The sequence below is a fragment of the Magnolia sinica genome, chromosome 2 (genome assembly GCF_029962835.1).
Source record: "Magnolia sinica isolate HGM2019 chromosome 2, MsV1, whole genome shotgun sequence".
Taxonomy (NCBI): Eukaryota; Viridiplantae; Streptophyta; class Magnoliopsida; order Magnoliales; family Magnoliaceae; genus Magnolia; species Magnolia sinica.
The window spans coordinates 35,571,993-35,589,811 of NC_080574.1; the positions used below are offsets into that span (position 1 = coordinate 35,571,993).

The window sequence follows — 17,819 nt, forward strand, 5'->3', positions numbered from 1 at the left end:
TAAAAGAGCCACTAACCACACACGCTATACACTAACTCTCTAGAGGACCCTCATTTGAACAAGAATTAATTCATCATTCTATGTTTCAATGCTCACACTCAACTCTGTAATAGTTGCTTTTGGTGTTAATAAGTTACTATATCTCAATATTTGCTCTAATGTATAAAATTACCTTGTTCTTTTTGCTCTCTATCAAGGAAGTGGAATTCATCTGAACTCATTACTAATGTTTCTTGTTGGTCAACGGCCTTCATTCATTTTGTGATCCTCTACTTTCATGTTTGAGTCTTACTTTAAATCTTGACCTCATTTACAGGTGGAGAACTTGGTGAACAAGCTTTGGGAGGGCACAAATTTTTGTATTGGTGAGGACTGATGAGTTAAGACTTCTTGTTTGTGCTTCCGGTTAACTGGTCTGTGAGCCGCAAGCTACACTATAAATTAATGATTGCTGGATGATATGTATTCTATCTGTAGAAGCGTGCCAATTTTCAGTTGGAATGATTATTTACGGGATCCAAATTGAGGTTTAGTAAAATATCATAATGCACTATAATGGGAACCATCATTCTATGAGGCATTGGGTAACAAAAAACGCCTATTTAATTGTTATCCAAACTAAATTGTGGCGAAAACTCTTGTTAAATAATGGTTATTATTTTCTCAATAAAGGCTGCTATATAAGGAACAATGGCTGTTATTTAGCACAGTAATTTATTAATAGAGCGATGTTATGTTTTGGTATATAATGCTGTTTTTCTTAGTAAAAAGCGGCTATATATATATATATATTTATATTTATATATTCTCATGGATCTCATATGTTCTGTTTTTTTTTTTTTCCATTTTGTAACGTGCTCTTAATTCTTATTTTTAACAATGGTTGGAAGTTATTAGGTTATAACTCATAATGTCATCTCTTAAACCTTCAAACAAATACTTAATTTCTCATTATATAATAATATTCTAGGCCTACAAGTTAACTCATTGATTGTAATCAACTTGCGGATTGTAATCAACTTGCGGATTGTAATCAAGTCAATGGTGATGACCGTTACAGCCACCATTAGTGTTATGATACGGGCAGTTATGTTTTTTTTTTTTTTTTTTCTTGAGAAAAAACCTATTTCGGTCCCATAATGGACCGTTATGAGTCAATCTTTACATATGAACCATAACACGTAACGGTTACCATCGTTATCATTACGTAATGGCTGATTATATCTATTATGTAATTGTTTTGGAATATGTTGATTGTAATCAACCTATGTAATGGACTAGTAGATAGCGCTTGATTGTAATCAACATATGTAATAATCCATTGCATTGCACCTATGGGAGTTTTATGTGCCCATTGTTGGTCCCCAGCCTGGATAAAGGAGGGTTGCATCAGATTGGCAGTCGACATCAAACTTATGCCATAACTTCCAACATGAACCCGAACAATATGACATTCCAACCTCATGCTAGGGTGTTCCCTGTTTTTTGAAGGATAATTAATTTTTTGATGAATCACTAAGACAAAGTAGAAGCGAGAAAGAATACAATCCCAAATATTACAACCTTTCATATTCTTTACCCTAGATGCCCATTCTAGTACATCCTGTTTGGACTTCCAAACTGCCTCTTCCCACAGACCTTGTTTGTCGAGAAAGCACCTTCTATTCCCTTCCCCTCAAATGTTCCATAGAATTGCTAGCAACATCATACACCAAAAGATTGATTCTTCCTTAGCTAGGTTCCCTCCATGCCATGCCCAAAGAAGAGCTTCTATTGAGGAGGGCATAACCTAATGGACTTCAACTCATTAATTATCCTTTATTTCCTGATTGATTTGCACATGCGAACGCACACGTGGGTTGCATGAATAGGAATCCTTGACATTAAGGCCACAATGATTTCAATGCTACGTGGGCAACACCTAATTATACCTTTTGCGTCTCTTCAAGCAAAATTTAAAAAAAAAAAAAAAAAAAAAAAAAAAAAAAAACAACGTGAGCTCCAATCACACACTAAAGAATGAAGCTTCCATGGCTTAGCAACATTCTACTGATGGTTTAACAACTTCATTGCCTTCATGACCAATTGCATAAGATCCAAGGAATTTGCTTGGAAACGAGAAGCTGACAAGAGCTTTAAATTTATTAAGAAGAAGCTAATTGAAGCACTTGTACTTGCTTTGCTTAATTTTGATGAGGTGTTTGAAGTAGAATGTGATGCATCCCATAGGTTTTGGGACCGTCTTAAGTCAAAAGGGACACTCAATTGCCTTCTTTAGTGAAAAACTCAATGATGCTAAGAAGTATTGTTCCACCTGTAGCGTTGAGTTCTATGCCATTATGTAAGTCTTGCGGTTTTGATGTCACTACTTAATACACGAGTTTGTGTTATACTCTGATCATGAAGCTCACAGTTTTCTTAATGCCCAAAAGAAACATAATTCTAGGCGTGCTAAGTGGGTCTTCTATTTACAAGAGTATACCTTGTGATTCATCACATTCATCACAAGATTGGTACCATGATCTTCTTTAATCTATCTTTTGAAGTGATTGAGTTTGGTTTGTTGACAGAAAATAACAAAACCGACCCATACTTCAAAAATGTTTGGAAAAAATGTAAAACTGGGAAAATGAAGACAATGCCATTGTGAATGGGTGCCATTTCAAGGGTAACCAATTGTGCCTTCCTGAAGGATCCCTACCATCCAAGTCATCATCGAGCTATATGTGGTGGCTTAGGGGGCCATTTTGGTAGATAAAACCATTGTTATGGTTCGTGACTGTTATTATTGCCCTCAATTGAATCATGATGTAGAGCGGTTTGTTAAAAAATGCATGACATGTTAAAGAGGTAAGGGTAGGCAATAAAATAATGACTAGTATCAATCTTTGCCTATACCAACTTATCTATGGGAAGACATTAGTATTGATTTTGTGCTGGGGTTGTCAAGAACACAACGAGGCTATGATTTTATCTTTGTTGTAGTCGAATGCTTCTCTAAAATGACACATTGTATCCCTTCCATGCAAGAATGCTATTGATGCCTTTCACATTGCTCACATCTTCTGTAAAGAGATCGCTTGACTCCATTGTGTTTCAAGAATCATCACCTTTGATCGAGACACGGTTCATGAGCCACTTTTAGTGAACTTTGTGAAAACATATGGGTACTCAACTCTAATTTTCAAGTGCCTATCATCCACAAACCAAGGCCAATCTAAAAGCACCAACCGATCTCTTGGTGATCTACAACGATGCTTGGCAAGTGACCACCTACAACAATGGATTTTGTATTGCCTCAAGCTGAATTCGCCTATAACAACTCTTAAGTGTTGATCTACTCAAAAGACTCCATTTGAAGTCATTTATGGAAGAAACCCGAATCCTATCTTGGATTGGGTATCAATTCCTAACCCGGGAAAGAGTAGCATGGAAGCCGACAAACTTGTTAGCCATATCCAAGAGGTCTAAGAACAAGTTCAAGCCAACCTAAAAATTGCAAATGCTCAGTACGGAGAATCCATTGATGTTCATAAACAAAGAGAATTGGGTATGGCATACTTGTTGAAAGAATGATTTCCAACGGGTAGTTATCACAATTTGAAAAGCAAAATGATCAGCCCATGTTGTATCATTAAAAAGATCGGGACAAATGCTCATTAACTCGAACTACTCGAAAGAATGGGGATTAGTCCCATTTTCAACATCGTTGACCTTTATCCATACCATGGTGATCAAAATCAATCTCCACCAAGATTTGGGCATGCATTCTTCAATTATCTCATATGAAATTATTGATATCATTGATGTACAGTTCATTAGTACAAGGTGAGGAACCTATACTCAATATCTTGTCTGATGGAAGTAAGCCAAATTCCAAAGATACTTAGATTAATGGAGAGGAGCTATAAAATCTTAATAAAGAGTTGTGGAAGAGGATCTCCAAGTCGAACTCAAGGATGAGTTCTTTTGATGAGGGGAAGACTGATGTAGCTGCTGCCCAGGGGAGTGGGGTCGACTATCTCCTTGCCAATTTGAAAAAAAAAATGATCGACTCCATTGTGTTTCAAGAATCATCACCTCCGATCGAGACACGGTTTGTGAGTCACTTTTAGTGAACTTCTTGAAAACATTTGGGTACTCAAATCTAATTTTCAAGTGCCTATCATCCACAAGCCAAGGCCAAACTAAAATTGTCAACCGATCTCTTGGTGATCTACTACGATGCTTGACGAGTGACCTCCTACAACAATGGATTTTGTATTGCCTCAAGCCGAATTCGCCTATAACAACTCTTAAGTCTTGATCTACTCAAAAGACTCCATTTGAAGTGGTTTACGGAAGAAACACGAATCATATCTTGGACCGGGTATCAATTCCTAACCCGGGAAAGTGTAGCATGGAAGCCGACAAACTTGTTAGCCATATCCAAGAGGTCTAAGAACAAGTTCATGCCAACCTAAAAATTGCAAATGCTCGGTATAGAGAATCCATTGATGTTCATTGCTGTCACTTGGAATTCAAACAAAGAGATTTGGGTATGGCATACTTGTTGAAAGAACGATTTCCAACGGGTAGTTATCACATTTTGAAAAACAAAATGATCGAGCCATGCCCTATCCTTAAAAAGATTGGGACTTCTTGCTTGTGTGATTCCTCAAGGCATTTGTAGTGTATTGTCACATCCATTTTTAATCAAAGCAATCTTCATTCTCTCTACTTCTTGCTTGTGTCCTTTTTTCCTTTTCTTATGTGTTGGATCGGCATCAATATTGATTGGTATAAATAATCAAACTAGTAGGAACACTATCAAGACCTGTCACCAAAGAAGCGTGCTTCATGGTGTCTTAAGGGAGAATTGGAGTATGAATATTCTTTCTTTCATATACCTTCAAGTTTAATTTAGTGGAATAAAAAACAACCTTATCTCTAACATTATTAGGTTTTGAAAAACCTTATAATATCTGATCGTACTCAAGGATAGGAACTGAAAGAACCATAAAATTGTGCTCCTCTTGTCTAATAGAAAAGTATGAAGCTTCTTCAAAAAATATAACATCCATAGAGACATGCTTTTTAGTGATCGGATCAAAACACTTATCTTTTTTTGTGAAGATGAATATCCCAAGAAAATACATTTGACAGTCCGATTTGACAATTTATTTCTACGAGGATCAGTATTATAGACAAAACAAACACACCCAAAGACACAATGGAATTTTGATATAGGTTAAAATTCCAAAAAATATTAATGAGTGATTGCCTAGCAAGAACCTTAGTAGGTAGATGATTAATCAAATAACTAGTAAGAACAACATTTGACATAAAAAGATTTAGAAACAGACATACCAATAAAAAGAGCACGTGCAAGTTCTAGAAAAAGTCTAATTTTCCTTTTAGTAGTTCCATTATGTTGTGGGGTATATACATAAGTTGGAGAATTAATATCGTGCTCCTGAAGGTAAAATATCATAGTATGGGAAAGATATTCATTTGTATTATCTATACGAAGAGTACCAATATTCATATTGAATTGATTTTTAACCCAAATATGAAACACTTTAAAAATGGAGCTAACCTTATCTCTAATTTTCATTAAATAAATCCACGTCATACGAGAAGCATCATTAAAAAAAAAAAAAAAAAAAAAAAGTGCCAAGGACTTGATGCAGAAGTAGTGCCAAGAGTAGTGTCAATATTAATTGTCTGAGCTAAGGAAGAAGACAAAGAGATCTTATTCTGAGTGTCGTCCCTTATCAAGGCTTCATACTCACTTTTTGAGAGATGGACCACATCACCAACTCATGGAACCACAATTGAAGTTGCATAAGGTATCATGTCCCCAACATTATCTTGTAAATCATTGCCATCCGAAGTTGCATAATTGGTTGCTCAGCCCTGAGGTCAACCATGAAGGATCTAACAATAATCAACAGTATGTCCATATCTACTACAATGAGTATGCAATCAATCCATGCCACAACCACAACCTCGACCACCATCATGACCTTCTCTTCTTGTGCTTCTACCATGACAAGCACCAGCATTATCAAAAATTTTGAATCCTATCATGAGGGTAGATTTCTCAACCATAAATGATTCCATAGCAATCTGACTCTTCTCATCACATAACGGTAAGGCGTATACACTATAAAGTACAGTAAAGAGGGTGAACCAAGAATATAAGCGCGAATAGGTTCAAATTTTGGATTGATACCTGCCAATAATTCAAAAATAATTTTTTTCTCAACATATTTTTATATGCCTTTGCATCTGCGGAACGTACAAATTGAAGATCATCCAAGAAAGACAGTTCCTACCACAGACCATTCATCTTGGCATAATAACCACACACTGGTCTCTCCCCTTGTCTCAATGACTAATCTCTTAATAAATATCAGTGTTTTAAATAGCGGTAGTGTTTTGCATAGTGTTGAGCTCTCTATAGTGTGTAGCGTAAGCTACACGATACCTTTATTTTGTAATTTAAAAATATGATAAATGGTAAGAAAAAAAATATAAAAATGCCTAAAAAAACATTCACTTTTTCGAGTATAAACATGTTCAAACAAGTTATTAATTATGGGTTGCATGCATGCCATACATACACTACAATGGGCCATCTAAAAAAATGAAAGAACAAAGAACCAAAAAAAAAAAAAAAAAACAATGCATGACAACCTCTGTCCTAAAGCATTGCATGGAAACATGCTATACACACACACCATAGCAGGCCCCTAAAAAAAAGCAACCCCTATCCTACTACATTGCATAGTAACCGATAACCTAAAATGGAAAAAAAATCCCGAAAGAAACGATAGATCTTCAGTTGAAATGAAAAAGAACTTAATAGCAAATATTAAGGGGCAAGAACATACCTCTATCAAGCTTGAGAGGAGATTCGAAAAAAAAAAAAAAAAAGGAATTTTGAGCCTCGTAGCTGCATGGATGTGAAAAGGGGGAAATTTGATTTTTCTCCTTTGTTCGAGCTCCGATGATCTTGAAAATACAACAAATGGACTTTCTTTTAGGGTCAATTAATCGGCCAAAATCTTCTTTCAATGGCTTTGTGGATCAAGGGAATCAAAGAGAGGGATTAAGGGGGAGGGGTGCTTGCGTCAACTTAGAGTTTAGAAAGAGAGGTTTTCGAAAACCCTCTTTTGAAAGCCTTTTGTTTTAAGTTAACTTTTAAGTTACATTGAAGTGTGAATTTTACACCGTTTATGATAAGAATGGGTCACCATCATTTTACATGAAAACTATAGTTAAAGAGAACTCATAGAAATAATATAGATTGTAGCATACACTACTTATGCTACACACTACATAGCTGTAGCGTATGCTGCAAAGGATTTACGCTATTTGCATACACTACATAGCGTTGTAGCTACACTGCACTACATAGTCTGCGATGAGGACAATATTGTTCTGATCAGCATACAATTCACAAGCCGTCAGCCAAATCTCACGTGCAGCGAATAGCAAAATAAAACCTTCACTAACATCTGGTTCATAGAATTTAAGAGCCAGGACAACCAACAAATTGTTTGATTTCCATTCACCATTTGTTGGATCAGTTCTAAGTGGTTCTGATATATTGGCATCTATATATCCCAACTTTTGTTTTCCTCCAACAAACATCTCATAGCTTTTGACCATTGAAGATAATTGCCGAGCTTAAGTGTATGTACTGCAATCTGTAACCTGGGATTCTCAAAATAAATAACTTCTCCATTTTGGAGTTGATGGGATCAACAATCTCAAATGTGGAAGATGAATTCATTGTAAATCTCTAACAAATAGAAGAAGAATAACTAGCAGGGCCTTACAAAGCAAAGCCCTAAAAAAAAAATAAAAAAAATCCAAGCCAGTCCACAAAAAGAAAAAGGGATCTTACAAATAACAATGCTTGATAGTCTTCACAAATCTTGGCAATCTTCAAGCTTTCATTACAATGATACCATGTCAGAGAAGAAATCAATTTGCGAAGGAAGAAAAAGCACTATAGGGCTGGACATCCAACCCTTACTTATAATATGAGGAGATGTGCAATTACAAATATGCCCTTAGCACTTAAAGAAAGAAAAGAGGGCAAAAGAGAAAAATATAAATTACTTATTAAAGATAAATAATCCGAGGACCAAAGGCCCATAACCCAAAGGGCCAACAGGCCCACACACGGATGTCTAAATAAAGATGAAAGAATTAAGAGAAATGAGAAGAAGAATGTGGGAGGAAGAAGGGAGAGAGAGATTAGGGCAAGAAAATGAGCTTTTAGTCCAATGACTGACACTTTGTTGTCTCTGCTATATATAATGAGAGTAGTCTTGGACAACTTTATGCACACAATTAGTAACAAAATTCAGCGTGAACTTTTGATTTTAGAAGGAAAATGGTATGTCTCTATATCTTCTAACGGAGGGCAGTTTTGTCCTTTCAAGACTTTCATGAAAGTAGCGCTCTACCACATCTCCTTTGTGTAGTAGCCTGCACCAACAAGAATTATTAGGGAGCCCATGCAAGAGAGGCCTTTGTGAACCTGACCATGATGACTGTGTGACATGCCTGACATAAATAAGTTGCCTCAGCTCATGTTAGGACATAGCCCAAAAATGAGAGAGATTAAAGAGTCAACTAGACCATAACTCAGGAAATAATGGGATTGGGATGGCCACCATTGGAACGATCTAGGGTGTTGTTCTCTCTTTTTTCTTTCTATGTGTGGCCCACACTTTTCCTTTTGATTTTTCTCCCTCCCCTCCTCTCTCCACATGTGCTGTACATGCCATACCTACTAGTTATAAATAATAAGTCCAGTATCATACTTTGCAAGATTAGACAACATTCTAGAAGATAAGGATACCACTCATGATTACATATTCGATTATCTAGATATTCTTGTCCCAAAACCAAAGCCTTTTCCATCCTTTTTGTGATTACTGCTCAGTAGAGGAAGTTACATTCTTTTTTTTCTTTTTCTTTTTTTTTTTTTTTCTGAAACTATTTTAAAGATGAATTTCTAGTTCATAAGTAACATCTTCTTCTTCTTCTTCTTCTCCTTCTTCTTTTTTTTTTTTTTCTTCTGCTTTGTTTTTGTTTTTGTAACTGGCAGTGGTGGACACTGATGCTTTACTTAAGAAGGAAGTGGTAACTCTAGCTGAGGCTTCAAGAACTGCCAGTAATGTAGTTTTGTTGGCCATCAATGCTATTTCTGTTCTCATATCTGTAAGTTGGCTTGTCTGGTACGTTTGCACTCTCAAACTTGTAAATCCTTTACATAGATATCTTATATCTGCAAAATTTGCAGGATATGCACCCAAAATTTCTTGATGCACCACATGATAAATTTAAGGAAGTCAAACTTCCTGAAGTTTTAACAGTAAGTTTTCTGACCATCGTCTACTTCCTTTGCTTGAATTTCACCGACTCATATTTTGACGTCTAAGTATATAACAAAGTGACCAGAAAGTGATGGTCACCTCTAAAATATAGAAGTGATCAACAAAGTGTATAAAGTGACTCGTAAAGTGAGGATAATGTCTAAAAAATATAAGTTACATACAAAGTAAAAGTCACTTTCTAAAGTGATATTGGAAAATTGGAGTACTCTAATAGTATGTTTCTGTTTCATCTGTAGCGCAATTCAACAAGTATTATATTTTCTGAATATAGAACTTCCTCTAGGCATTGAAAAGAATCCCAAATATCTATTTCCTGATTATTCTTTACACCATATTGATCTTTCATTATGTTGTAGATGTTTTCTTTTCCTGACAACTATTAGTGTATCATTCTTACCCATTATGAAGGTTCACACTATTGTTTGCAGCTTTTGGGAAGCTACAGAGAAGCAAAAGTTGGATTTGGAGCTGGTTTCAACATTAAATCATCAATTGCACGAGCTGTCTTTGATTGTCCTTTTCTAAGTGGTGGCTTGAAGGTTTGGATACTTGATGATCATATTATTTTATCCTTTCTGAACAGTTGGTTTCTTTCAATTTTCTACTTGTTTGTCATTTACGTGCTAAATGCATTGTGTGTGTGTGCCTGCGCGTGTGCATGCACGCACGCGCCAGTATTATATATTGAAAGGAAGCACCAACAGTCAATATGTTTTCCTGTACATATTTAGAATGTATCAGAATAACATGCATGCTGCTACATTCCCTGTAACCAGGTGTGGATGGCCTAGTTGCACACTCCATACTGAAAACTCAAAACATTTTATTTTTTTGAAATGGAAAACTCAAACATTTTAAAATTATAGGGTTTTGCTAACGTCCCCAAACCTTTTAAATGTCACATGGGTGACTTATCGTCAATATGAACCATTCATTCATTCATACAGTGAGGAGCAAGCCCTGGTGCAAGAATCACACCGTTTGGATGATCCTAATGAATGGAGCCAATTTGTTACAACTGTCTATTGTTTATTAGCCATAATTCACATGTTTAGAATCATAAAGTGGGATCTATCTAAGTAGATGTTTCAAAATAATGATTGGACCTATGTGGTTTCTCTGTTCAATCCTGACCGTTCATTTTCTTGCTATTGATTGGAAGGTTAGGATCACCCGATTGGCATGATTTTTGAACCATCACTTGCTCCTATTTGTATGAATGAATGGTTTGGATCGACAATAGGTCACCCCGTGTGCCATTTAAAAGGTTTGGGCACATAGCAAAACCATAGTTATATATGTATACGTAATTTATGTGTTATTGTGAAAGTTCTCAAATTATAAAATGTTTTGAGAGAGTGAGAGAGGAACAAACAGTTAACCCATACTGGTGTCCATCAGATCAGTATAAAATGTAGAAGTGTGGAGCGAAGTGATCGGATGGCTTTATATTTTTGAGGAGGTTCGCCTCCTGCAGGTGTTTCTTTTCTTGGTCTTCTTAACAATCTTACCAACCAAAAAGAAAAAAAAAAATGATGAGGTTCATCAGTTCAGTGTTCTAGTTGAAAGGGAGTTGACCAAAAAATTGCAGGAGTAAGATTCAAAGCTGGCGAAGCAGGAAGAGTTATAACTGGATGAGGTGTGGAGCTGTAACAGATTCGGGTGCGGGAATGGAGAAGTGTCAATTTCAAAATGTTAGCAAGCATGAACAACTAGGGAGCAGGAGCATGAGTCCAAAGTGGGAGCAGCTCTTTGTTCAAAGGACCGTGCAACCAAGGGAAGAATCAGACTGTGGGATGACTTATGCTTGGGGAGAGCTCATTGCCACATTGATTTCCAAGACAATATTCACTGATCCCTTGAAAGAATGTTTTTGTAAGGACTTGTGATATCCTAGAGGGGAAGGTGGTATGCAATGTGGGATTTAAAAGAAATTTAGGGGATTTTGAATTCCCTTATTTGAGTGATCAATGTTGTCGAATCACATATGCGATCATGTGTGTGTGTGTGTGTGTGTGTGTGTGTGTGTGTGTAATAGGGAAAATTTCAAAAAAAAAAAAGGTAAAAAAAATAAGAAACTAAGGGGAACTTTTCTAATTTTACACATTTAAAATACATTTGAGAGAGATAAGATCAATTATACATCAAGTCATTGACATTCAACAATATAGTTAACAAGAAGTAACAACAAAATCAACAAGCTATTTATTTATTATTGTAGAAAATCAACAAGATATCTTCCTTGAAACTTGAAAGTGCTAGAATCTTGATCTTCCAACTTCGAAGACAGAGGGAATGTAGGAGAGAGAGAGAGATTAAGATCACTTGGAAATAGGAAATACAAGAGAGAGAGAGAGAGAGAGAGAGAGAGAGAGAGAGAGAGAGAGAGAGAGAGAGAGTTTGAATTTGTATTTGTATTTAAGAAATGTAAGAGAAGAAGAGAGTAAGAGAGTTTTTGAGTGAGAATATTGCAAATGGAGGAGATTTGGAAGCCTTCTTATAGGCAAAATGTTGTTTTTTGCAAATAAAAAATTTTTAAAAAAATTTGATGTGCCATGGCCAATATGCGATCGCATACATCGCATATTTTCGCATATGCCACATGCGATCGCATATGCGATTTGCATATGGATATGTGCATATGTGATTGCACACGACAAAACGGTGAGTGATTGATGTCATCATTGGAGGAGGCCAACATAATTCCAGATGAAAGAAGAAAGAAAGATGTTTTCAAAAAAAAAAAAAAGTAAACAAAAAAGAAAAAGTTAGGGAAGAAAGTGTTTGGATCCAATGGCCATTGGGTAAGTTCTCATCTAAAGCCGTTTTAACCCAAGAAGTCGACATGTAGAATTGGGGAGAGCTTGAGTTCTACCCAAAGAAAAGGCCACTGGTACTTCTGGAAAAAAAAAAACCATTTCAATGTAAGATTCTCTCCAGAGTAGAAAGCAAACATTTCCAAATGCATTTGATGTGTTGGTGTGGCTAGGTGAATATAGATCATCAATTTTGAATTTTGGAGTTGCAAGGTCAGTGTGGGCATTCTTCTTCGGGAAGTATTGAAATTAATTTCTGAGTTATATGAGGGGTGGTCAGCATGAGCTTTCAATGAAATGTCAGATGTGGAAATTGCTTCTTGTGGCTATCATGCGGAACCCTTGGAAGGAGAGGAATAGAAGGGTGCGTGATGACAAAATGATCACAGTCGAAAAGTTGTTATTAATATAGAGTGGAATTTTGTGTAGTGGGGTTTGTTAGGCAAAGATCTATCCTGGACAGAAGGAACATATCCCTTTGCCTGTTTATGATGCCCTTTTTTTGTTTTTTGGTTTTTATCTTTTCTTCTCTTCTATTATTCATAATCTTTATGGAGAATGTGCTATTATTATCTATTAATAAAAGTTAATGTTGGAGGAAAAAAAAAGTTATGCGTGTATTGAGAAATGATGTCTCCCCCAAACGGACATATATATCTTTTGTGGTGGGTGTTGTCTTTTTCCCCTTTAGAAGTTCATTACTCATTCATATGTTTATATAATAATAAAAAAACTGTAGTTTCACTCATATTGGCCGCACATTCTGTTTCCAAGGACTTGCAATACACAGCTGTTTATTTAGCGCAATGATTTATGTGTCTGGACTGCCCCTTGCTAATGACATCTGTCGGACAGGACTTAGATGGCATAGTTATATGCAATGTCGCAAGTGGCATTGTCATGGACAAAAGCGATCTACAATCCTTCATGCATGCCTTCCGTCAAACAACTGAGTGCACCAAGGATATCATTTTTTCTAGCATTCATGAACCTAATATCGAGCCAAATTTAATAGTTACAACACTTTTAGTATTAGGGTAAGAGCCTCACTAAAACTCATTAAGCTTTTTTCTTAGCTATTGATTAGTGGTTGAATGTGAACTTTATCATGCAGTCTTTGAGATTGAAGTTTTCTGTGATTGCCAGCTGCAACAAGCAAAAGGTTCCTCCGAAGAAGAGTTTTTTATCTGGTCTGGCTTCGCGTTTCCCTTTTCTTTTCTCATTTTTGGGGAGAGACCAAGAATCTAAAAGCAATCTATCAGCACAGTTGGTTGGAGATCTATGCCCTCAACAGGTCTTGAACTCATCAACTGGTAGGGACATTCTTGATGGGTCTGATGAAAATCTTGATGCATACTCTGAAGAATTGGAAACACTGTCCAACAACAGTTACGATGAAATCTATCCTTCGAGGTGTGTTCATTTGGTCCTGTCTTGCTTAGCTTTAAAAGCATCTACCAATGGAGTGAGAAACGTAAGCTAAATTATGTTGTTGTAGAACGTCTGATAGTAGAGATAAAAGAACTGCAGTCGGAGATTCAGTGGCCAGTCCTGAGCCTGTTTCCCCTCTTCATCTTCCACCTAATGAAGGTATATGTTATGTGGAACTTTCAATGCTGTGTGCCTTTAAACTTGAGTTTGTCATTTACAAATGAACTTGCATTGGTGGCTTTACCAGTGAATTGCATATCTGAATTGCTAACAGTTTATTTATGGTTCATCTTCCATCAATGTTGCTAAACAAATGCACTTTGAGTAATCTCTAATTGGTGCATTGTCCAGGAGAACATGCTTTTCAAAGGGAGCCACTCAATAACTGGAACATTGGGCCAGGGTTCCGCATTGCAGAAAAATGGGCAAAAGAACGGGCAGCTGCATTTGGAGCTACTGCCAACATTGACAAATCAAATGTTTACACTCTTCCAGTTGGTGTGAAACCCTCTGAGCAGACCACAGATGGTCCCCAATCATCAAGTCCTCAGCCTGCAGAGATGAAGATGCTGAATGATATGGAAGGAGAACCTTTGGGCAGTCCAAATGTGCCTCCGCAGGATCTGTTGACTGATATGGGTTTTGAGACGGTAATGGATATTTATGATGCAGCATCCACTGTTCTAAAAGGAAAACATGCAGATTTGTCTAGGAAACAAGGATTGCTTTCTGTCCGTGCAGCATCCATGCTGGTAAATTTCATTTCTTGGAATAGCCTTCTGACAGCACTTGAGGTGCACTCATCATCTTATAATGTGTTGTTGTATGTATTCTAATGGAAATTGTTACCAATTATTAAAGTCAGATTATTATTATTATTATTATTATTATTATTATTAATTATTGTTATTATTATTTATTTATTTATTTATTTTGCTTGCTTGTTTTCACTTGAACCACTGTGCAGAGCAATCGGCCCATGCACACATTTCCAGCTAGAAAATTTGCTCATTAGCAGGAAGTTGCATTCTAATGATAATTTTCCATACAGGAAGCTGAAAGAGATCCACAGAAAAAGTGGAGTCCTATAATGGAAATGCAATATAGGGGGGGAATTTATAGGGGACGTTGCCAAGGAGGTCTTCCAGAGGGAAAGGTACAAATGGCAGTAAAGAAAATTTTTACCTTTTTAGAGACCAGCATGGTTTTGGTGGACAACACACTTAGAACAGTTCTGTCCCATTCTAATGCTAAATTGATCATTTCATGCCACAGGGCCGTCTAACTCTCACGGGTGGAAGCTTCTACGATGGTATGTGGCGGTACGGTAAGCGATCAGGTTTAGGTACATTCTACTACAGTAATGGGGATGTGTTCCAGGGATCTTGGAGAGATGACCTTATGCATGGAAAGGTATGTTTTTCTTTATCTGTAATTGAATTTTGGTATTTATTCTGTCATGAAATACTGACCTTATTAAATAAGGGCTCAATAATAGATGCCTAATGCCTAGAATGGTGCATGTCTATCTCATCTTGGCAGCTACTTGTGATGGATATCCCAATTACCTGCATGCGCATTTCACTTCTGATTCTGGGTATCTTGACTAGTGCAGGTTCTCCCATGATTTTGAAAGGCTTGTGCTTAAAATTTTGCCAGATATTTTGTTTTTCTTCATTTTTTGGAGTACTTCTGCAGAAAGATAACATTCTTTAAGTTGCTAATTCCTTGGCATGTCCTACGACTATATTTTGGAGCAGATATAGTGCTGCCATATTGGTGCGACATGTCCGAGCCGTTGCAGTTTTGGCATATGAGTTGGACTTGGCACCCACCAGAGTTGGGCATGAACCAGTACTTTATCCATGTTTAGACATCATGAGTGAATGCTATTATTGAGATTGGGTGGGTTGGAAAAATGGTGAAAGGACCTAGAACTGGTTGACTCATTTGATATTTGCACCAGCTTGAGAAATTTTTGATAATTGCTAATTTTTTTACAATAATTTATTAAAATTGATACATTGTCATTTTAAATTTACTATGTTTTCTAAAAATGGGCTCAAGGCATTACATTAGAATTCAAAATTTTATTTGAATCACAGCATCCATAACAACCATTTCTTTATCTTGTTTTACCTCCTAATTGGAATATCTGCCGCCTCTTTACAGCTAAAATATCTATCGCATTTTACATTAAAAAAACAAGGTTGGCCAAGTTGGCTAGTCGATCCGCAACTCACTTAAGTCGACCATATTTTCATGCCACGCCAAATCAAGAAAGGGTAGGCATGTTGAGGATGCAATCAATATGCCTTTGGTGAGTTTCTTCGAGATATTTCGGGGCTCAATGACTTAGGCAAGTAAAAACAATAGGCCGAGTCGGCAAAAAAAATAAATGGTGAAGTCATGCCGTATTGTGTTTGTGAATAGAGACATGAAATGTTGCACTATGCTATGAGTGAAAAAGACACATGAAAGTTATGTAACATGTATGAAACCAATTTATCGCTATTAAGGGGCTGTTTAGATTCTAGCAAAGTTTTGTTGGTACAAGTTGTTTGGGACAGACAACTTGTCCTGGGTTTGTCAAACCCATTTTTGCACTGCACCTAGGGAAGTAAGGACAATTTGTCATCAAAATTTGACTGTTAGCAAGTCTATCATGTCTTTGCTAAAAACTTAGAATAATAACGATGATAGCTTAGCCCTGTTTTGGTGCATATGGGAACGCAATGTTTCATGCATTGCATGTGCCAAATTTGCCACATGTATGACTGTCTAAGTTCAAGTGTTGCATGTGGCACATGTGCCACCATTGATCTTCAAGCACCCAGCATGTGCCACATGTGTCAATGTGCACATGTGATGATATCCCAAATCAGTTACGTAACAACAACAGTCATAACCGTTACACATTACGGGGTCAAAATGACTGTCACAAAAAAAAAGGGTCATAATGGTCTTGTAACAGTTTTTTTTTTAAAAGAGAGCCATAATGGCCAATACGAGGGCCATTATAGCCCGTATCATGACGGCAACAGTGGTGGCTGTAACCGTTACTGTTATGGAACACCTTGGCCCATGGGCTATAAATGCTACATATGCCACTATCCATATTAAGTTGAACATGGATTGGGTACTGCCAACCCGGCCCATTTCTAACAGCAGCTTGTTGTCCAATCAAATCTTGCCACGTTAGGGGCAAAGGGAGCTCATTTCAGGTAGGGGCATTACCCAATTCGTGTTCCATTAAGTTCCACATATGTGCTACAATCCATTTTTTCTACTTATTCTAGAGTGTTTGGCACACAAGTAACATAACAGCTAGTCCAAGACAACATGGTCTAGATAGCCCATCTAAGACATGACCTAGATATCCTAACACCAATATAACTTTCCCTGCATACAAATGACCCTAAGTATAATGTTACAATAAGAAGAAATAAATGAAGAGAATTGGCAAGAGAGAGAGAGAGAGAGAGAGAGAGAGAGAGAGAGAGAGAGATCATGATCAACTTTGGAAAATTACAAATAATACCCTACTAATACTCATATTACAAAGAAGACCTTATTAGTACTAATATTACAAGAAAGCCCTTCTAACCTCATTTCTCAGCACTCTCCCTCAAGCTGAGCATAAATATCTATCATGCTCAGCTTGCTAAGACCATATTCTAGTTGTCTTAGTAACTCCCTTAGTGACAATGTAAGTTAGTTGATTCTCAATTGTTACAAAATGGTAAATAGAGACCTTGAGAGAGAACTTTTTCATGAATGAAGTGCCTAACAATTTTAATATTATTGGTACGATCATACTGAATTGGATTTGTGATATACTAATGGCTGCCTTGTATGAAACAACTTCATAGGTGCCCCCACCTTAATTCCCAAGTCACGCAACAAAATTCTCAGCCATCATAACTCTGCTACACTTGCCATCCTTGTATTTTGCTTCAGTGCTAGACTTAGTCACCACATTTTGTTTTTTGCTTCTCCAAGTGACCAAATTTCCTCCTACAAAAGTATAATATCATGTAGTTAACTGTCTCTCATCTACACCACCAGCCCAATCTGCATCTATGTAAGCCTCAATGTGTAGATGGCTATGATTGGTAAGCAAAAAAACCCTTCCTAGAAGATGTCTTTAAATACCTCAGGATTCTATCAA

General features: G+C 36.8%; 1 protein-coding gene across 6 annotated transcripts in view; it reads left to right on the plus strand.

Moving 5' to 3' along the window:
* Window positions 1-17,819, plus strand: part of LOC131236944 (protein ACCUMULATION AND REPLICATION OF CHLOROPLASTS 3, chloroplastic) — a 57,222-nt gene that overhangs the window by 31,884 nt on the left and 7,519 nt on the right. For all 6 annotated transcript variants that reach the window (XM_058234490.1, XM_058234493.1, XM_058234489.1 and 3 more), the window contains exons 5-14: window positions 317-365; window positions 9,113-9,225; window positions 9,308-9,379; window positions 9,830-9,940; window positions 13,073-13,254; window positions 13,364-13,630; window positions 13,716-13,807; window positions 14,000-14,400; window positions 14,700-14,804; window positions 14,924-15,061. In XM_058234490.1, coding sequence (XP_058090473.1) covers window positions 317-365; window positions 9,113-9,225; window positions 9,308-9,379; window positions 9,830-9,940; window positions 13,073-13,254; window positions 13,364-13,630; window positions 13,716-13,807; window positions 14,000-14,400; window positions 14,700-14,804; window positions 14,924-15,061 — 1,530 coding nt within the window. The remainder of the gene's footprint in view (window positions 1-316; window positions 366-9,112; window positions 9,226-9,307; window positions 9,380-9,829; window positions 9,941-13,072; window positions 13,255-13,363; window positions 13,631-13,715; window positions 13,808-13,999; window positions 14,401-14,699; window positions 14,805-14,923; window positions 15,062-17,819) is intronic.